The sequence below is a fragment of the Alternaria infectoria genome, assembly GCF_024043175.1.
Source record: "Alternaria infectoria strain BMP 0036 chromosome Unknown scaffold_2, whole genome shotgun sequence".
NCBI lineage: Eukaryota > Fungi > Ascomycota > Dothideomycetes > Pleosporales > Pleosporaceae > Alternaria > Alternaria infectoria.
Genome location: NW_026250691.1, coordinates 563,143 through 584,431, shown reverse-complemented (window position 1 = coordinate 584,431; position 21,289 = coordinate 563,143). Strand labels below are relative to the sequence as shown.

Sequence of the window (21,289 nt, the reverse complement as noted above, 5' to 3'; positions counted from 1 at the left end):
GTGGCCTCTTGGACCCCACCCGGACAGCGAAAGAGGGTTCGATGGGAAAGAGGCGAGAGAGGACGAGAATGGTATTCGGTCGTCGATGGGTTTTATGAATTGGTCACGGGCGACTATGTGAAATGTCCTGGCTGCGCGTTGGTAGGCGGAACGTTTGGGCATGGCCTACAGCTGGCCGGGCCGTCATTTGTTCCAGAGTCCAGAGGTCGGACGCACCTGCCACCAACAACGGGTACGGATGCCTAGACTCTATTCTACCCTGAACTCTGGCTATCTTTGATACGCATAGATTCTGGCGTAATTCTCTAAGCAAACCCCGAGATACAAGTACTTGCACGTTACTCTACATACCAAGAAACACGACAATTCCTGGCACTGCTCCCAAGACGCCCGCACTGACTCGCGCGGTCGCTGATGTAACCGACCTTTCGACCCTCAGTGCCAACTCTCCGAGTCGCTAGGCCACCACTACATCAGCAGACCGCATGTACTTGCATATTCCTTGTAGCATATATACGTATCAAATGCAAGCCTGTTACCTCCCCATTACCTGTTTGTGTCGAGCGATTGTCCGGAAGCCTCGTCTGCCACTCACTGCCCCATCTGACACAGCCAGTGACCCTGTTAGTTGCGGATCATAGTCTGGCCTGTCCACACTTGAATCCTCCTTCCCACTCCTCCTCCGTGACATGCGCATACACGTCTCCTCATAATGGCCGAGTCTACGTCTTTTGACGCGAATGCTCACAACGGCAACACCGACTTCCACTCGCCGCGACCGCGCAAACCCACGAGAATCGACTTGCTCAAGCCCCAACTCAGCGACGAGGCGTTTAACAAGAATGGCACGCTCCGGGAGCCCGGCTCAGGCATCTCTAGGTACATGGGCACCTCTCTCGACGCGATACATGGCTGACCTCAGCAGTGGAAGAAGCACACCCATACCCGACGATGCCCCGCCTTCCGTCCAGGCTTCCTCGTCCGCACGCAGACAGATACGCGCCCAGCACAAGCAGCGCATATTCCCTACCATAGACTACGTGGATCGCGTATCCCACTTCGACCCAAACAGCGACTACCATGACTTCCGCGGCTTCTTCGTCCTGTTCTGGATCGGACTTGCCATCATGGTCATTACATCGATGCTACGCAACATGACCGAGACTGGATACCCCTTCCAGATGAGACAGTGGGCGCTGTTCAAGGAGAAGGTCGTCGAGCTTGGTCTAGTCGACGGTGCCATGGTGTTCAGCACCGCCCTGTCGCTGCCACTCCAGAGGCTGTTTCTCAAACAGGGGTCTCTGCGCTGGAACACGTCTGGCATAGCTATACAGAGCATATTTCAGGCAATTTGGCTCGCTTTCTGGACTACGTACGCTGGCCCTGGTTATAAATTGTACTGTAGACTGACCAATGCAAAGATACCCTTTCATTCGCGACTGGAGCTGGACCGCGCAGGTCTTCTTCACTCTGCATCTGCTTGCGATTTTCATGAAGATGCACTCTTACGCGTATGGCACCAAGTAACTAGAGCTTTGATTGCATAGCTAACCTTGTGAAGTTTCTACAACGGTCATCTCAGCGAAACTCTACGTCGCTTGAACGATCTTGATACACCCGACAAGGCCAGCAAGGTAGCTGCAGTGCGCTATCCAAGCTCAAGCACTCATTTGCACGAGATCCCGCAGTCTCCCTCACAGGAGGAGCCTGACCCGAAGAAGGCAAATGCAGAGTATCTTGGCCAGCTGAGAGATGATCTCGCATTGGAGCTTGCTTCGCCTCTGGGTAACGTCTCCTACCCCAACAACCTCACCCTGTATAACTTTGTCGACTTTATCTTCTGCCCAACCTTGTGTTACGAGCTGGAGTACCCGAGGAACACCAACATCCGCTGGTTGGAGGTCTTCTACAAGACTCTTGCCGTGTTTGGATGCATCTTCTTGATGGTCATTACTGCGGAGGAGTTCATCCTCCCAGTGCTGGACGTATCGGCTGTGCGACTCCAAAATTCAAAGGGTGCTACAGATTTCACGTTGATCCTCAGCGAGACTATCGGTCGTCTGCTGTTTCCATTCATGATTACTTTCCTGCTAGTCTTCCTCGTCATCTTTGAGTACATCCTGGGTGCTTTTGCAGAGATAACACGTGAGTTTCCACTACCAAGCCCAGCGTCCGCTGCTAATATGAGATGCAGGCTTTGCCGACCGTCAATTCTATGCAGACTGGTGGAACAGCTGCGACTGGTTAGAGTTCTCGCGCGAATGGAACAAGCCTGTGTAAGTCACGTCCCTGTACGAGTCGCATGTGAGAAATGTACTGACTGGACGCGTTACGATTTAGTCACCATTTCTTCCGACGACACGTCTACTCTGCATCTAAGAACCACATGTCGCGTCCTCTAGCTACAACGATCACCTTCCTCATCTCTGCATTGGCGCATGAGCTTGTCATGGGCTGCATTACACGAAAGTTCAGAGGCTACGGTTTCGTTGCGATGATGCTCCAGATGCCGATTGTAATGTTGCAACGGAGCAAGTGGGTTAGAGGCCGCACTCTGTTGAACAACGTTCTCTTTTGGTGCAGCATGATCTTGGGGCTTAGCATGGTAAGCTATAAACTTCCGGCGTACATCCATGGAGACTAACAGTTTGACAGATGTGTGCTTTATACGTACTTGTGTAATTCATGGATTGTTGCTTTGGAATAGGTTGATTTGCCGCATTGACTAGACTTACGAAATACCCCTCTCTACATGCCCAGCACGTCTTAGATAGATAGAATATTTCTCTCACATTGTATTCGCATGGTGCGTTTCATCGAGTGCTGTGTCGGCCAGAATGCTAGCAAACGCGAAGGTCGCAATTTCGCAAGCTTTGCCATATGTGACGTAGTGGCTGCCGGCGTATTCGTATGCAGGGCGGCCAGGGATTGATACGTCGGTGGCGCGGCGGGCGACCCCGCGTCACGCGTCGCGGATTGGGAAGAGCGAGCGACGTGCAGGGATGACGTTGCATCAACTATACCTGCACATGCAAACAACTGCCATATCGACTGGAGGCCTCGCAATTCAGCATAGGAACACAGCTTGTCTAGTTTGCTACTCGTTATTAGTTCTTTCTCAAGCTCCATCTTCATTGCAAATCGAATCGATAATCGCAGGTAATGATTTCATCGTCCGTCACCGGACCATGCTAGCTGGCACCACGGGTACCTCGGAACATTCACAGCACACATATAGCTTGGGAGCAGCCACAAAGGGTCTAGGTATCCTGTGGCTTTAATCCTTCGTTGTTACCTCCCCCAGATTTTTCCAAGCCCCATCTTTCCGTCAGACGTTATCATGTCGGAGCTACACGAAGCGCTCGCGTGCCTGCGGCCGAAAGAGTTCAGCGACGTCCCTACCGACAACCTCTCAACATTCCTATCCGAGATACTGGCCAAAGCAGAAGTGATCGCGAACTCTGTGCCTCCACCACCCAATGGAACGCCTTACGAGTCCTCACAACGAACCCGAACCGAGCAAGAACCTGCAACGGGCTCCAAGGACCTCACGATTTCCCAAGTCCGTCGGCCACCACCTGCGCCAGAGCATGAAGAACTGCAGAAGTCATGGGGCAAGCCCGTGAAGCTAGGGAACAATGACGCCGCTACAGGCATGAGCGTATACAAGATGGCCGGAAAGGACAGGCACGGTGCCTGGTTTTCGCGCTCGAGCGTACACGAGGGCCTCGGGTTCGAGAAGTGGAAGCGCGCCATGAAGAGGGAGTTCCCGGAGAGTCTGGAAGTCCAGGGTGGCCCCGGCGAGGGCAACATTAGAGGCATTGGAGGCGACCAACGGCTAGAGGACATGACAGTCGACGGCGTTGGTCAACTGCAAGGTATGAGAGGGCGAATATTTCCAGTTGCCTGTAGCGACTAACAGATGCGCAGTCTACCAGCTATCCGCGCAGTTCCCTGGTCCAACCTCACCGCGAGAGTTCATCACCCTACTCATCACCTCGGATACATGCCTTACCGATGCTTCCAAAGTCGTCAACTCAACACCGCGACACTTCATGGTTGTTTCCATACCCTGTTCACACCCCGATGCGCCGCCCCGAAGCAACATGGTGCGAGGCTTCTACGAGTCGATCGAGATGATCAGGGAGATACCCATGGGCGACGGCGACGCAGAGACCAACCCTATCGAGTGGATAATGGTCACCCGCAGTGATCCTGGTGGTGGTATTCCTCGATTCATGGTCGAGCGAAATGTGCCTAGCAGCATAGTCCAGGACGCGGTCAAATTCCTCGACTGGGCGTGTGCCAAAGACGACGACGTCGAGGAAGATGGTATGGCAGGCAAAGACGACTCTGCGGAGACGCCCAAAGCGCACGACACTAAGCGCACATTCTCCGCAACTGACGCGAACGGTATGGGCGCCGGAGTAGGAACCAGCATAGTGGACAAAACTGGGGAGGCTGGCAGCCAATACAGCTTACAGCGCACAAGATCCGAGAGCTCCTCAAGCTCGTCGTCTTCCGGCGATTCTTTCGCATCTGCAGAACAATTCACTACTGCCCGCGAAGGACTCCCAATCGACCGAGAGATCCCGACACCATCAACTTCGTCGCAACAGTCCCTACCGTCGACAGAAGATAGCCCACACCACAAGGGCTTACAAAAGATTGAAGAAAAGAAGGAGCAGCTGAAGGCGAAACTCGACCAAGCGCGCGAAAAGCAGGAGTCGGGACTACAAGCTGAAAGCCAGAAGGCGAATGCGGACATGCAAAAAGCAAATGAGAAGCACGAGAGGGAGAAGAAGAAACAGAAAGAGAAGTATGAGAAAGAGATGCGCAAACTCGAAGAGCGCCGCGAGAAGGAGACAAAGAAACTGCTCCTCCGCCAACAGAAGGAAGCAGATAAGAATCAACTTGCCAAAGCGCAACGCGAGCGGGACGAGTTCAAGCAGCGCGTGGATATACTGGAGCAGGAGAACAAGTTGATTAAGGAGCAGATTGGTGACCTGCAACATGAAAACACGACGCTCGTATCTCGGTTGGGAAAGACTGCCGAGGGCATTGAGATCCTGAGGTCGATCAAGGAGGGGGATAAGGGTAGAGTGAGGGCAAGCTCAAGAACGAGTGTGAGCTCCGGGATGAGTGGAACGAGGAGCAAAGCTTCGAGTGGCTCGTCGAACACGCTGCCTAGGGCTGGTACAACAAACTTTTGAGCCTGAGTACGGGTAACTGGCGTTGCTGTCTTTTCTTTCCTTCCCTTTATCCTTCCTATGAAGTACTATTAGCGAGTGAGCAAGGCGTAGTTCAGGTGCGGGCTATGGAATTCCAGAGGGAGCACCAAAATCGAGTCAAACGATTGCCAAGTAGCGGACTCGAACGAGAAACCAAATAATGAGTTGACGCATCTTGAATGGGTGCTCTCAGTCTATGAGCCACGCGACGAGCGAACGCGTGCGTAATCTATGGGCGCATCAATTGATCTCGCCTCTGACTAGACCCCACTTGGGCAGGCATCCTCGGTCTTGACCTTACATCCCGCATTTAGACATGTACCTCAGCATACACAGTCTTGTTTTTCAACGATACTTCTCGGCGCCTCAGTTCTAATGCGACGGTCATAGATCTCTTGTTCTCATACAAGCAATACACCTGTCCTTGGCGAATGACGACTTTTACGGCCCGATAAGCAGCCACTTGTCCACGTCTACGAGGCACATGTCTTCCCACCCATGTAAAGAAAGCATCTAACATAACCTACAACTTTGATTGTCTACCCAAATTGAGAAAGAGGAGAAGAAGGAAGGTGTCAAAGTGTCGAGCTGAAACAAACGAAAAGAAGCAAACACCCTCCCCCACCATCTGGAAAAACAGCACCGGACCCTGCATTCTTCTTTTCTACAGCGAGGGAGCCAGGGGAAACATCGAAGAGATATAGATAGCCTCACGGGGGACCATTTCACGGTGTTTTCGAACCACGGCCTAAGCCACACCTTGCCAATATGGCAACACAAACAGAGAACAGCACGTACATGACACCCAGCACAGCACCCAAACTCGCAGGCATGGGTGGACCTGTGAAGCCCACACTGCTAGCCTTTCATGGCTCAGGAAGCAATGCGACCGTACACACAATCCAATTAGCAAGACTAATGAGGGTGATCAAAGACCATTTTGAAGTCGAGAGTCTGGAAGGTATGCATCTCCACCCACCTTCCCACCCCTTGACATGCGCTCCCATGCTAACAACGATCCCAAGCGCCATTCCCCTCCCAACCCGGCCCAGGCATCCTCCCCTTCTTCGAAGGCTGCGGGCCCTTCAAACGCTGGATGCAATCCAGTGTCACCATCTCCGACATGAAAGCCGGCAACTCCACCACCACGATGCCCTCCGAAGTCGAAGACCTCGTCCGAAGCACCGTTGAGCGCATCACCTCCAGCGGCGGCAAAGTCGTCGGTCTCATCGGCTTCTCCCAAGGCACCAAAGTCGTAGCCGGGCTCCTCAAAGGCTGCGAAATCCGGCGCGCACTCGCTGAGAAGGGGAATGATGTATCGCGGCTTGCGTATCTGGATTTCGAGTTCGGCCTCAGTGTTTGTGGGTCGTATCCGCCGCCGCTGATACCGCCTTCTGCGTCTGCGGCGCTTGATGCAGCGGTTTCGTCGTTTAGGATGAGTGTGGAGGAGCGCAAGGAGTTGGTAGAGGGGAAGATTAGCTTGCCGGCTTTCCATGTTCAGGGTCTGCAGGATGAGTGGAATTGGGCGGGCCAGGGACTGATTGATGGGTGGTATGAGGTGGGCGAGGGAAAGAGTGTGGTGAGGCATTGGGAGCAGGGTCATCTTTATCCTGTGCAGCCGGAAGAGAGTCAGGAAATCGGGGAGTGGATATTTGGGGTGCTGGGCCGTGGAGCTGGGAAGGTGGGTAGTGAGGCGCGGTGATGGTAGCTGAGGTGCGAGGAGTAGCACCTCATACAAGGGAAAAACTGAACACCCTAGGGCCTATATTAAAATGAAAAAATGTGAAGTAGGTGGCCCAACGTCAACGTCGGCTCTAGGGTGTTCAGCTTTTCTCTTGTATAAGGTGGTAGTGTGAGGATAGTGGGCGCTGTAGATCATTGCGTGGAACAAGAGGCAATGATGCTAAGTAAAAACGGAAAGTTAGAAGAGAAGACAAGTCACAAGCAGAGAAGATAGAGTTGCAGTTAACATATTGATTTGATGAAGTGCTGCGAAGATTCCAACCACAACCAAAACCCCTTGAAGATATCCTTGAAGAACCAACACACTGAAGTAAACCAGGCCAGAAGCCATTCCTTGCACCCAAAGACCAACAAGATTCCTTGCTCAAACCACCAAGACCATGAAAGATCGAAAAGCCCATGAAGAACCACCACTACCACCACCAAGTCCAAACCTCCTACCACCATTCCAAGTCCAAACTGACCAGCCGAGTGTGCGCCAATCCAACAACCGGCAGAGGATCTCATCCAAAGCTCTTACACACCGGATGCTTCTGCGAACAGTGACCACGTTGATATCAGCCGAAGCCAACCAGAACCCCATCGAGGCACGCCAGTGGTATGTAAGCAGGGTGCGCAAGACCGCAGGAGTGGTTGTAGGCCAGGTATAACAACCAAGTTGTCATTGACCCTCAGTCCTCCTGACACAACCACAAGCCGTCAAGCGCTCCAAAAGCACAACACAATCTTGTAAGGGTCTCTCACCCGTCGCAACCACTCGATCTGGTCATTGTCGCGCGCCGCGGTCGGTAAGGAGAGTCGAAGCAATCTGTCGTAGTCGCAGATTGGTTCAGTCGATGATGGATGGACTCGCCCAATCGGTTCTTGAGCTTTGTCGTATGCGAAGGAGCATGCTGAAGGTCCAGAGTGATGATGAGGTTGATGTTGGTGTGAAATGAAGTGAGGTAAAGTGGAAGTCCAGCATGTCCAAGATGAAGTCGATGAAGGGAGGAGGTGATTGAAGTTGAATGAAGTTGTTGATATTGTTCTGGTGAAGGTCAGTAAAGGATGATCAAAGAAGAATGAAGAACCTACTTTGTTTTTGTTCTGAACGAGTCAGAAGACATGTTAGTGAACAACGAAGAAGGGATAGAAGCAAACCTTGAAAGCTTCTTGGCTATAGCAGCTGGCACTTGGTGGAAGTGAAGTTGACATGAACGTCCAGTGAAGTGTTGATGGATACCAACATAGTGATGGCTGAAGTTGGGAGATGTGATGGTGTAGCCTGAAGGTATCCGAAGATCAAAGTGAAGGCTTCACATGATGTGATCCTGTAGAACTGGAGAAGGTCGAAGGTATTGAAGAAGTGTTCAAGTATACCAAGTGCCAAGGTAGAATGAGTGAATGTATGTTGCCATGATGAACCTAATGAAGGTCAAGGCTGAAGAAGGATGAGGGAGGAAGAGCTTGAAACTTGGTAAAAGGTACCTGAGCTCCAAATTGTTGTGTTGGCCATTGGGCGTTATGATAGTGGACGTGGAGGTAGCCAAACTAAGTAGGCCCTCAGGGCTTGGCGGCGCTAGCGTCACGTGATACCCTACTAGCGCCTGGCCGGCAGATCATCGGGCTGCCTGCGTCGGCTGGAGTTGCTCAGGTGAAGGGGGAGTGTGGTGGTTGAGTGACCGTTTGTTGTGGTTGAGCCCAGGCAACCACTTACCACGGCAACGCTAGCCGGGGACAGCACGCCCGTGAACGAAAATCGAAGTGCCAATATGAACGTTCGGGGTATGAGAGTATCCGTACCAGCATACACATTGCGGCATTGTCGCTGCTAGTCTCGCCAGGGCGTCCTGTGGCTCACCTTGCTTGTAGCCAGCGATCCATTGATGACATTTGATTGTCAGCCAGAGTCGAAGCTACTCTTTTGCAAGAATGAGAGACTGTAAGAGCAAAAAACGTGAGCTCCTTTGTAAGTGAAGTCTTCCCTAAGAACGTAAGGTGTTCTGACGAGGTAGCCATGATAGAGCTGAGCGTCTCGACAGCAAGGTGACCGCGCAAATAGAAGCAGCTTCAGGGTAGCATGAAGTCTCTGGCTATCTATACCTAGCTATGTATCTTCTCTATTGCTGCTGCGTCACTGAGGTGGTTCAACGGCTTATCTAGGTAGGTAGTGACTGGGGCTGCGATGAGCGACGAGGCGGCGCTCCAAGCTGGGTCAAAGGTACATTCAGCGAGCGATCGCCGACTCAATGCTAACGAGGTCGCCTGCTTCTTGTTCAAGTGCTCGGGCTGCCGTCCGTTCTCATTGCTCCCAGAGGCACTCACCAACCGACGGTGAGACCTAACTCATGGCGGACGATCGCCCCAACAGCAGCTGCCGTTCAATTCGATCGCCAGTCCGCCCAAGCATGCGCAACTCGCATTACCCTCGCATAAGACATAAGGAAGATCACGCAGAGCGTCCCTACTACGGCGGCCCGGTGAGTGACAGTCTGGAGGCTGCGCCGCGGCTATTGACTACGGCAACGGATTGCCATGCGCAACCCAGACAGCAGGGCGGTAGCAACTCCGAAGACGAGATGGCAGATATCTACTACCGTAGAAGAGCCTTCGGCAATAAGGGCAACCTACAGAGCTAGGAAAGAAATCGGTTGCGATACAAAGCTAGAAGCAGGCTCTGCATGGCTAGCTCTTGCAGCTATTCATGGATGTGACGGACGCAAGAGCAAAAGAGACATGAGAACGCAAAATATATCTAGCCTTGCAGTGAAGTGGAGTCCTCACAAGCTCGGAGTATGTGTCATGGAGACCGTTAAGCTAGAGATGCCGAGAATTCTCGCGAGCTTGGAAACGATGATGATGATGTTCAGGCAGTGCTAGGATACTGGTCAGGCTCATAGTCTAGCTAGTGTAGCGGTACATCTGTCGGTCCTATCTTCAAGCCGGCATCTTCGAAGGTTTGTACAAGTGTTCTGGTGATCGCCGGTTGCCGGTGTATGCCATGAGCGGCGCCCGTCCTTCAAATGCCGTCGTAGAATCATGGCGTTTGAGTTCCGCAATGCCAATAGCACCGCCTGTTTCAACATCCTAGTTTGAAATCATGCTGATATCCGATTGACCTGTGTGTTATCACACCGTACATAAGCTAGCTCAAAAGACAGATACAGGGTCAATGAGTTACAAAGTGCTCGTAGCAAAGCATGACTTTGGCGGCATCAAAGGCCGAAGAGTGATTTTTGTTGAATCCCGGGACGGTACAAAGAGCAGTAATGTAGGCATTGTCCGATAAACATACTGTCCATCCAGTTGGTACCATCGTCGGCCAAATCTCGTCACTATAGCAAAGTCAAAATGTAATCAACCCGCAAGCACCTCGGTTCAACAATTTGTGCGCCTGCAAAGGGTCTGAGCATGGATCGTATAAAGATACTAACCGTGGTTAGCTCGTGGGTACAGAGTACCTAGGATCCTGAGTAAGCTTGACATGACGGCAAGGTCCTTACCTCAGCACCCCACGTTTGTCCCACGTAGCACGTGCGCCGCTTACCAATACCTAGGTAATGAGAGCCAACGGGTGCACCGAGGTAATGCTGCGCGGAATTCTTCTAGGCTTTCTCCACTGATCCATGGCGTCGTTCCCCAGCATTAGCGGCCCGTCTCGGTGTTGAGCGACTGTATCCCTAGCTAGTCTCGCGACGGAAGGCGTGTCCTAGCGTACCTAGGGAACATCCCCGACCGGGCCTTCTTCCTACTTTGAGCATCGCGTACGAGGCGAAATGACGGTACACATAGCGACATCATATTCAACCGGTGGTACCGCAAGGACGTACCAGACGCATTGCACGTGTGCTTACATCGTGCAGTGGTATGTCGGAAGCTGCACCAGTCCGCCTGGGAAACTCCGACGACACTGTGGGGCGATGTGGGGCACAATACACATCATGCCGAGGCGCGATTTTGGGTGCTCGAGATCGTGAAGGAATATCAGCAAGGAGATGCTAGAAAAAATGGTTGATGATAACGAGATATGGGAATGAAAGGAGGACGTGATGTACAAGTGAAACAACGCTAATTTGGGTATTCAAGACGACATGGTAAGATGAGAAAAACCTATGACGCAACAATGGCTGGGCCTCTTCAAGTCCGTAGTAAGGCTTCATCAATCTCCCAATCTTCCCAAGTAGGCTTATCGAACCCGTTGGGACGAGAGCTGCGTAGGAAGCCGTTCCAGTAACCTTCAACGCTGACCACGGGTCGGATAGTCCTGACCTTGGCGTTGAATCCCTTGCTGTAACACTCCTGCATGTGTCGGTCTTCAAAGAGCTCTGGATGCGTTCGTCTCATCGTCTTCAATGCTCTCTTTCCCACTTCATCTACCGAATCGTGATGTCGCAACTGAAAGAACTCCTGGTCATGTTCTTTGCGTAGCTCCGCCATCATACGGTCGTCGTAGAGTCCAAGTTGGAGTAGGTAGATATCGTACTGAACCAACGACGTGGTACCTAGGTAACTTCCACCAACCTTTGCTCGTCTGTGGAGTCCAACTAGTGCAGCGATGGTGCCCATGCATCCTGTTCCATAATCACTCATAGGGAAAGGTGGTACAACAGGCTCACTCAATCCCATTGCTTGACCCTGCGCCCATGCCACACCCGTCACGCAGTCTGCAATTTGCTGCCAGCCTGGACGTGAGGACCATGGCCCAGTGTGACCGAAACAATTCTCGGCAACGTAGACAAAGCCTTTGCCGCGCTTTCTGGCAAGACGAAGGAGCTGCTCGGGCCCATATCCGAGACGATTTAGACTTCCGGGCCGATAGCCATCCAAAATTACATCTGCCGATTGCAAAAGCTCCTCAAAGGTCTGACGGTCTCTTGGGTCCTTCAAATTCAGGTCGGTGGTATGCTTGCCGATGTTTGCATCCACTTGGAAGAAAGGTACGTCGGAGAGGTTCGGCGATGTGACCTTGATGACCTCAGCACCGTATTCGGCGAGCCCCCGACCCATAGCGGGCCCGGCAATGATCCGGCACAGTTCAAGAACGCGGATACCGGCAAGAATCTGTGGTTTGGGCGTGTTTGATGACTTGAACGGAAAAGGAGCCGCGGGAGTTTCGCTTTCGAGAGTTTCCACCTTCCAAGGCGGTTGCTGAAGAAGTGTACGTCCGTGTGGGGTCCTTTGGAAATCTTCCCACTTCAGGCATGTCACACCAGCTTGCCCAATCTCTTTATTCATCTCTTCGAGTTGATCGACAGTGTATCGGCTGACATGATCCTCGATGACCTTGATGCATTCATGGTAGTCTGTCAGATCAGGCCGAGATCCTTCGAGGCCGATCATGTTCAGCGCTTTGGTTGCCTCAAGAGATCCATGAAGATGAAAGTATTCCCCTGGGTTCTTGGTCTGGTAGAGGTTTGCGGATAGTCTGCGGTACAGGATAGATTGTGCTTGAAGCAAATCGGTGTCTGTCTGGGTCAGTATTAATCGTCGGCTACGCTGAGGCAGTGAGTTCAACCTTTAAGTAACTTCTTAGCCCTTGGGTCCGATTTATCGAACCCGCCCACTGTGGCTAGATAGGTAGAGAATAAGAATGCTGTGGCTCTTTCAAGATCGACAGCGATACCCCGTGGCTTCTGAGCATCTTGTAGATCGGCGATGGCAGATGCAACTCCTGCTTCAACCGCCTTGAGGGCAGAGATGGCCTCTGTTTGCTTCAGTGGGCTGGGAAAGTATGGGCTTCCGGTGTTTGCCGTCGAGAACTTGATATTAGCGATGTGTGGCAGCGACTCTTTGGGCAGGTTGTCTTTCGCCTTGGTGAGTAATTGTTCTAATGCTGCCGTGGTTCCCGCCAGCAATGTGTTGGCGTGCGTGGCGATTTGATGGTGACTATTGTCAGATCCTAGATATGGCGCCATTTCGAGGAATGTAAAGACAAAACAGAACGGTACAAGATTGTAGCAAAGGGGATCTCAGGGTAAATACTCGTAGCCCTTCCAAAGACGGCCCGAGGTAAGGTTGCGTGGTAACGGCTTTGCCGTTGAAAAGCTGATTAGCGGCATATCGAGCTTGTTGACCGTATGCGGTCATGACCATTGCTATCAGCATCGGCTAAGAGCGTCCTGCATACCAACGGGTTGAGTCTAAAGGCGGGCTGGGCTGGGGTCTGTAGGCCGATTTCATGACGATCGGCAGACGTCCAACGCTACTCGATTTTCGGAACAGTGGGAAGCCCAAGCTTCGCAGCTTCGCGACAACCACGAGGGACTCGTCACCCAATTTCATCAGCAAGGCCATCAGGATCTTACTGTGATCGTCTCCATCTCATCAATACAGACGGCGAAGGTTGCAGGGCCCTTTTCCGCGTCATTTTCGCGTCGCGTTATGGGACTTCCGTGACTCGCTTCCATCATTACCACGAGTGCATCTTCCGACCAGCTCATCCATCCGTCGCGTCGGCAATGTACTCCCAGGCATTGACCATCCGGATTCGCACGTGACAACGACTGCGACTACCCGCGGACTCGATACCGTAATGACGCGACCCAAGGTCCCACCAGGTTCGTCTGCGCCCGTACTGGCGACTTCACGGCTAATTTGACGCGTCGCAGACCAACGACAGCGCACCGCTCAGGCATGCGAGAGTTGCAAGAGGAGAAAACAAAAGGTAGGTTCAGTTCCTCAACTGTTGCGTCACGACGTTTTTTCGCACTCGGCTACAGATGCACTTGGCACATACCCCTGTCAACGTTCACGACTTGCAACTTAGTTCTTGCATGCCATTACGCTAGCATCTTGACGTTGCTATGCTCACCGATCGCCGTGTGGAGGCATTGCGGGAGGCCATCGGCTAGCTGCGCGGCTTCATCACGTTGTTCAACAGGAAACTGTCCGGCTGGGCGATGCTTCACCCGAACGCTTTGTAATTATGGACAACATCTGCATCGGCTTCTTCGCAGGATGACTCGCGGACACGTGCAACTAGGCTCTCTAGTTGGCATACGAGACTGACAGATCACAGTGCAACGGCTTGTGTCCCTGCAACACATGTGATAAGGTTAGGTCCCCATCCCAATTGCATACTGCAGTGTATTGATCAAAGATAGCGCAAGTTTACTTGCATATACGCGGATCGAGATCCGAATTCTCCAGGCGAGGACCGACCACCCGCAAAGCGACGTACGATTGAAAGTGGCAATGACAGCGACGGTTCTATGTACGTATCTCGCATCTTGTCACTCTGCCAATTACATGGGACTCTGCACTCCTCTAAAGCATTATTCACCGCTACATGCCTAGACACTTTCCAAGCATAGCTTTGCTGACTGCTCGCATTATAGTCCAACTGACAACTCGGCTGCAAACATACCGGCTGTTGAGCACGCCCAGACAACGCCACTGTCATTACATAACCGCACGTCTTCCGGTAACCATCCAAATCTGTTGACACGCACACTCAGTGTCAAGCAAGAAGTACCGTTCAAGTCTCCAGGCCCAAGAACCAGTATAGAGCATGCAAACAGCTCAATCGATCGTCTGGCTGTCAATCATGATAACACCCGTGACCGGCTTACTCCGACACACGCTTCCACCCCAAATGATGGCACAGATGAAGTGGCGGAGTTTCCAAGCCAGAGCCGCATGTTACAAGATCCAACGGGTCGAGTGATATACATTGGCGATGCAGCTACCCTATCATTTCTTCAGCTCCTCCGGATGATGGTCGAAACGGTAGCCGGCCCGTCACCGTTTACGACTGACCCTCGTCGTCACAAGATAGTCGAAGGCCAATATTCACTTCCATTGGGATATCGACAGTCGAGTCTACTCCCAGACGAGCGAACGGCACGCGTGCTGGTGGATGCCTTTTTCGTCAATACCCACGGCTTGTTGCAGGTCTTCCGACGTGACTCCTTTCTTGAGAAACTAGAGCGTTGCTACTCCGATCCGCTGTCTGTTGATACATCTTGGTCATGCTTGCTCAACCTCGTTTTCGCTATCGGCCTCACCATGGCCACGCCACTTTCGGGAAGCCCTGAGGCGCTGATAATCGACAAGCTTCGGAGTGAACACCTCGACAGAGCCGAGGCTTTCTATCTAAATGCTAGGAACATGAACGATCCGATGACAGGTTTGGAGGATCAGGATTTCTGGTCTGTCCAAGCGCTGCTTCTCATGTCATATTACATGTTGGCCAAAAGCAAGCGAAACACTGCTTTCGCCTTGCTTGGGATGGCAGTACGGTCTGCGCTTGCGCTAGGCCTGCACAGAGAAGAGACCATGGTCATCTTTAGCCCCAAGGAACAAACACAGCGAAAAGACCTTTGGCGGTCGATCTTCGTGATGGATCGTTTACTGTCTTGCTCTCTTGGTCGTCCGACCGCCATATCGGAAGACGACTGCTCGGGAGATACACTCCGCCCGCCCGACAGCAGTGTTCGCAGCCAATCATGGAGCTTCAGCGCGAAGACTGTGTACGATTTCAACGAGACTGGCCCACCTGCTCTGGAAGCCACCGTTCGAAGCTGCAGAGTCATCGGCGTCATCTTGCGGAGGGTGTACCAGCAACGCAAGATCAGCACTCGTCTCGCCCAAGAGATATCGGACATATGCAAGACATGGCCCCGGCTGCTGACGCCCATCTTGCAATGGCGACAAGCAGCAACTGCCTCGCCCAGTCAAGGCGTGGCCATCTTGCACGTCAACTTATTCTACTGCCACTCCGTCATCCTTCTCACTCGACCCTTCTTACTGTACATACTCAACAAAGAAACCCAACGGCATGTCGAACAACCTGGTTCGAGAGGTCCACGGCCTTTCCACCGCATGGAGCGTTTCAGCGAGGCGTGTGTCATCGCTTCTGTGCATACCATCCTACTCATACAGAACGCTTACGAGGCTGGGTATCTGTCCCGACGCAACCCAGCCGTTATCTACTTCCTCTTCGCAGCCACCCTTGTCATTCTTGCCAGCGACTTCGCCGGCCTATACCAGATCGAGCTAACGGACAACTGCGTTGTCAATGCCATCAACGTCATGAACTACTGCGCCGAGAGCGATCAACAAGCAAGCCGTCTAGTATACATCCTGAGTTCTTTCCGAGACGTCGTCGCACAGCAGCGATTACGCCGGCGACAAGATTCAACAAGTAATGCGACATTGCCCAGCATCGCATCACAACTTTACGGCAGGCCGATGCCACAGCAACAACGTAACGCCGCGCCCCAGGCACCCGATCTAGCGCGCGCATCTAACCCGATGGATGCAACACCACGACTTCACCAAGTGCCCGTACACATATATCCCGGCATGCAGACAGCGCCGATCAACGAACCGGTACTGACGTATCAAGCCTCTGAGCAACATCATAATCTTGGTCAAAACCAACACCACGGCAACGTTCAGCACAGCCCAGCTCCCACAGGAGAAGACTTTAGTGTCCATCTGTCCCCTATCCAAGAGCCCCCGCCGGTAGACATGGCCACGCCATCGTATACATCGGCCTCGAGAGCGCCCTCACTATCAGCCATGCTCGATCTATCTGCTTTGGAAGCAACGCGTGTGCCCAGTCTGCATTCCGAGGAAAGCGGACAGGATGAGCAGATTGACTTTGACGCGCTGTGGGCCTGGCCTAGTAACACACCTGCAATGGGCAGTCCACGAGCTATGGAGGCAAGCGGGGTGAGCGAGCGGGTGCAGGGTATTAGTGATAGTGCTGTACCCATGTTTGGGGTTAGTAGACAAGGCACAGATGGCCTTTGAAAGGGTGGACATGGGTGGAATTTTTGTATTGTTTTCGATTCTTTGTGCATACTAGCATGTGCATTTGGCTATTTGTCAATCTATGTATTCCGATCCCAGGCTTGTGGTACAGGGCGAAATGCGATGACAGCTGACGTTGATGAGGGCGTCTCTCATCTTCTCAAGCATCTTTAGTGGTGTCTGACATGAACGCGTTGTTGTCAGCTATCTCCTTCTCACTTGTCCGACTTTGTCGCCATTCGTGCAAGCAATTGGGCTAGACGAGTGAGACAAGGACAGGTCGAGGCGAAAACAACGGTCGTCTTCGCGGCCTGTAACGCGATGTGCAACCCTTGTACCGCAGTGAGGACCTTCTCGACGTGAATAGGAGCGAGCCCGCAGTGGTCACATTCGCCAGGGCGTTTAAACAGAGCAATCTCTTTTTGCATCGGATATTCGAATCTGAATGCCAGTGATTGTAGATGCATGAAGTTTGCTTGCCAGACGGTCGAGACGATGTAATCGTGCGGCAACAGGGCGAACAAATCGAAGGCGTCATCTCCTCCGAGCGGCGACTTTGGACTGCGGCTGAGAATGCAACGCATTGCCGAACTTCCAGTGACTAAAAGCCTTGGGAGCATCCAATACAAGTAGTAGGTACACGCAAGTACTTCCATCCTCCTAATGAGGTGTCCATAGGCTGCTGGAGGATGTTGCACGTGTGCACATTTCTTTTCTATGTCTTCGTCGATAGTAACCTGGAACACGTTTCGCATATAATACGTCTCCAAAGCGAGTGCGGTGAATTCGCGGTTCCGAGTGCCGATGATGGACGTAAGCTGTTCTGCTAAAACACGAGAGTGTGCAATCGAATCAATCCCGTTGGTTTGATCAAGGTTATGAGCCAAAATCTCCACCTTCAACTCATCTGGAAGCCGCGACCAGCCATGGAAGGTAGCAGGCGGTTTGGTGTTGGGATCGTCCATGTTGCTTTAGTTGCGACGAAGAGAGATCTGTGAGCCGTGTTAGCTTTTGAGTAGAACAGAATGATCGATGAGCTATCGCGCGGACGATGTAGACGAGCACCCACCTTGAGGCTGTCTTAACGCGCAGACTGTCTGCACTTCAGTCTTCGCGTTCACTGCTGTAATTGTGAGCCTCGTAGATCTGTATGATGTGGTCTCCTCACCGGAATTCTGGATCGTTTAGAATCAAGGCAAAGGGTGTGAAGAAGTGGCGAAGAGGTGAGTGGTGTTATCTACTGTAGCTGCCAAGCCTAGCCAACTCAGGACTGTGCGCTCCAGGTTGGGAAAGAGCAACGCTGGATTAGAGTCACCGAAATTTTGGAGGGCACTGTGAGGAATCTTGAAGAGCACTGTGAAATTCTTTTGGTACCTAATCGTACATCTCACTCGTGCTGTCTCTTACAACGCCTCCAGAATGCGCACATCGCTCATCGCTTCAAAGGGTATCGTCTCGCTTCCTGCACCTTGCAAGGCCCACTGCAGGGTCTTCTCTACCGCACGTCTACCTGTGTGCTCAAGAGGTAGCCTATATAATGTTAGCAGATGCACCCTCAATATTGGTGTTCGGGTTAGCTCACCAATGGCCTGCTCCTTTGATAACCACGACCTGACTTCCCTTGACCAGATAGTCGCGAGCGTTATCAAATGAGAGCCGTTGATTGAATGCAGGGTCAAATTGTCCCATCATGAGTGTCGAAGGGGCCTTCAGCGCGCCTTGTGGTGCCATGCTGGACAGAGTGCCCGATGCGGACAAGGTCTGAGAAGAAGCAGCTTCAGAGGAGATGTTGTACAGTGCGGCAGTAACCTCAAGCGACTTTTCCCACTTGCCGAAAGCCAGGCTGTCGCGATAGATGCGGATCTTCTCAGACATGCCGCGGTCACCTATCCTGCTCTTGACAGACTCGCCGTATCGTTCACCCTTGTCGTTCGCCTTGTCTAGCTGGGCACTTCCGGGGCCAGTAGAGATTGCCATTGCTTCAGCAGCTTCCGTAGGTTCCAGGACAGTAGGATCCTTGCCCTTCTTCGGTGTGCCTTTGCCGAACTGGTGGAGAACACGCAGGAAGAAGTAGTTGCCAAAAGTCGCAAAGACGTTGTGAAGAGGCCAGGGTAGATGGAATACGAAGATGTAGAAAGAGCTTCGGAATTGTCCAGCCACAGGGCCGAGTGCGTGTAATCCATTCTTCAGCAGACGGAAGTTGAACGGAGAGTGTATCCATGTCCTCAGCATTTGCTTCGCCAACAGAATCCTGTTCATCGCGTTCGAGTGTAGTAGAGCTGTGACGGCGCCGCCTGTGATGATCCAGTGGTCAGCCAGGACATGTGCCTCGGAAGCCAGCCGGCCAGCAATGACCGCACCCCAGTCGTGCGAAACTACCACTGCCTTCTTGCCTTCCGACAGGAACTGCTCTCGTATGCCAACAATGAACTCGGTCAACACCTCGAGCATTTCGTTCGGGCCGTATGCGGACAGACTGTCGGAGCCGCCATAGCCAGGAAGATCGACGGCTATCAAGATGGAGTCCTTTTGTAGGGAAGCGGATTGGAGTAGGTGGCGCCAGATGAGGTAAGAGTCGGGGAATCCTGGTCTTTGTTAGTTGCGTAGTCCATTAAAGTTTAGTACCTGCATGACTCTGCCAGTGCATACATACCATGTATGAAGATGGTGACATTCTTCGCGGGTGACGATCCAGTGTCCTGGTTAACGACATAGTGCAGGCGGGTACCGTTGGTGGTTTTGTAGAAGGCATGCTTGAAACCTGGAAGAGGCTCCCGGTCAAGACTCCAGAAACTCTCTTGCGCAGCAGCCAACGCGCGCTTCTCCTCGGCGGTATCTTTCGCCCAGAGCGCTCCGTTCTTGATAACTGCCATGGTCCATACTCCGGCAAGGCTGAACAGTCCAAATCCAAGTTTGAAACCGCTCCAGGCCAGACTCCCGAGTTTGTCTGCCATGTTGGCGTTTTGGCTGGAGGTGTGTCGCAGTACAGCTCTGCTCAGTTGTCTGTAGATTAGGCGCTCAATGAAAGGTCGTGCGCATGTGTTGGTGGTGGTTGTAGTTGAGCGACGGTCCTGTCACATGTAGCGCGGAAGCAAAGTTGAGAAAGTGCGATCAAAAATCAAGGTTGGCTGGTATCCACCCCCGCATGCTGGAAGCAAGAACATAGTCCTGACTGTAGCGGTAGCCCCAGGGGCAGATCGCGATGGCGAAGCAGATGACCCGCGAAACCACGCGGCAGAGACGATCAAGGGTCCTGTGTGTCCATGGAAGCTGCAGTGATGATCGTTGAGGTATGACGCTATTGGCCATAGCTTCTGCTATGCCGCGGACTGACGCAGTCTGATCGGTCGGGTAGCTTCGTCCCCCGGTTCAGGGTGCAGTCGCTGGTCGCCTGGGCACCGGGTTAGGGCGATGCGAGTGCTCTGCGCATCATTTAATTTATGCTTGAGTTGTCACCACTGAGAGCTGGGATATCGTGGGTCTACTCGTCTATCTACGAGATTGTACGCGCAATGCTCGTACGTCTTTAATGGCAATCATGGCATGTGCTCTTATCTTGGATGGGAACAGCAGCCATAGTAACATCTGACGTGTGCGCATAGCGATATCCAATATCGAGGTCCTGCCCTATTGTGCACAATAGCTCGCTCACCTGGGACTCAACGCAGCGCCCCCAAAAACTTTGACATTCCAATGTCGGGTATCATAATAACTCCATCGCAACCTAGCACAGCGACTCCAACATCCACAGGCACAGTGACTCTCAGTTCTCATCTCCTCTTCCCCTTGACCCTCTCCATGACCCTCAACTCGGCACTCCTCTGCAGCCTGAGATCTTCCAACTCCCTCTCAATCCCTCTGTTCTTCTCTACAAGCTCTTTCCTCTTCTCCATCCTCTGCTTAGCCTCCTCCAGCTTGTGCCTCACAACATCTTCCACCACCCTCTCCAGCTGCCCCGCATCCTCGATGCCATGCTCTCTAATGAAGCGGTCCGCGAATTCTTCAATAGTGTGAGGTGATGGCCCTGGACCACCTGTATGATATCCGTTTTGGTGCGTCATGTAAAGCCCAGGCACGGCGGAAGGATGTGTACGTAGGTGGGAGGAGAGCGAGATGGGCAGTTGCGACGCGGAGATTGTGGGAATCTCGTCTGACGGCTTTCGCGGCGAGGGCTGGGGTGGTGGGTTGAGTATGATTTCCATAAGACTGTTCTCAAATGCCTCGTCGTATTGTACTGTGGAAGGCGAGAAGTCGACCATGGGGGATGTGAGTTCGGGCTCGTCGCGTGGTGTGAGGGGCGCGTTGCCCATTATCGTGTCGTGGTTGCTCATGTTGTCGTCTTCGCGGTTGTAATTAGCCATGCGACGCGTGATGGAGAGAAGCAAGGTGTTGCGATCCGAAGTTTGTTGAATTGAGGGGATCCGTCTCGAGGCTGTCGCGATGATGGGGCTGATGCCGCATGACTAAGCCCAAGTTCCGCAGCACCTCCGCGGTCGCGACTCGCCCAACTTTTGCCTAGCAAGCCCAACACCAACCCAGTCGCACATCTCCAAACAACCGACCGAACTCCGTACATC

The 21,289-nt window shown here is 52.6% G+C and overlaps 6 protein-coding genes across 6 annotated transcripts; 3 read left to right on the top strand and 3 right to left on the bottom strand.

Moving 5' to 3' along the window:
• Nucleotides 1-712: 712 nt before the first annotated feature.
• Nucleotides 713-5,213, top strand: J4E92_001629 (uncharacterized protein; the record flags this gene model as incomplete). Its single annotated transcript, XM_051493040.1, has 9 exons — nucleotides 713-879; nucleotides 926-1,372; nucleotides 1,422-1,511; nucleotides 1,562-2,145; nucleotides 2,195-2,276; nucleotides 2,341-2,605; nucleotides 2,656-2,670; nucleotides 3,305-3,878; nucleotides 3,931-5,213. The coding sequence occupies 9 exons, from the start codon at nucleotides 713-715 to the stop codon at nucleotides 5,211-5,213; spliced, it is 3,507 nt and encodes a 1,168-aa protein (XP_051356271.1).
• A 786-nt stretch (nucleotides 5,214-5,999) lies between these two features.
• J4E92_001628 (uncharacterized protein) lies at nucleotides 6,000-6,933 on the top strand (the record flags this gene model as incomplete). Its single annotated transcript, XM_051493039.1, has 2 exons — nucleotides 6,000-6,192; nucleotides 6,257-6,933. 2 exons carry the CDS (start codon nucleotides 6,000-6,002, stop codon nucleotides 6,931-6,933), a joined length of 870 nt encoding a protein of 289 aa, XP_051356270.1.
• Nucleotides 6,934-11,090: 4,157 nt separating this feature from the next.
• On the bottom strand, nucleotides 11,091-12,868 carry J4E92_001627 (uncharacterized protein; the record flags this gene model as incomplete). Its single annotated transcript, XM_051493038.1, has 2 exons — nucleotides 11,091-12,418; nucleotides 12,469-12,868. The coding sequence occupies 2 exons, from the start codon at nucleotides 12,866-12,868 to the stop codon at nucleotides 11,091-11,093; spliced, it is 1,728 nt and encodes a 575-aa protein (XP_051356269.1).
• Nucleotides 12,869-13,485: 617 nt separating this feature from the next.
• On the top strand, nucleotides 13,486-16,712 carry J4E92_001626 (uncharacterized protein; the record flags this gene model as incomplete). Its single annotated transcript, XM_051493037.1, has 5 exons — nucleotides 13,486-13,510; nucleotides 13,562-13,617; nucleotides 13,972-14,007; nucleotides 14,057-14,166; nucleotides 14,291-16,712. The coding sequence occupies 5 exons, from the start codon at nucleotides 13,486-13,488 to the stop codon at nucleotides 16,710-16,712; spliced, it is 2,649 nt and encodes an 882-aa protein (XP_051356268.1).
• Nucleotides 16,713-18,290: 1,578 nt separating this feature from the next.
• J4E92_001625 (uncharacterized protein) lies at nucleotides 18,291-19,666 on the bottom strand (the record flags this gene model as incomplete). The annotated part of the gene is made up of 2 exons (XM_051493036.1): nucleotides 18,291-19,297; nucleotides 19,366-19,666. The coding sequence occupies 2 exons, from the start codon at nucleotides 19,664-19,666 to the stop codon at nucleotides 18,291-18,293; spliced, it is 1,308 nt and encodes a 435-aa protein (XP_051356267.1).
• An 816-nt stretch (nucleotides 19,667-20,482) lies between these two features.
• Nucleotides 20,483-21,073, bottom strand: J4E92_001624 (uncharacterized protein; the record flags this gene model as incomplete). Its single annotated transcript, XM_051493035.1, has 1 exon — nucleotides 20,483-21,073. One exon carries the CDS (start codon nucleotides 21,071-21,073, stop codon nucleotides 20,483-20,485), a length of 591 nt encoding a protein of 196 aa, XP_051356266.1.
• Nucleotides 21,074-21,289: the final 216 nt, after the last annotated feature.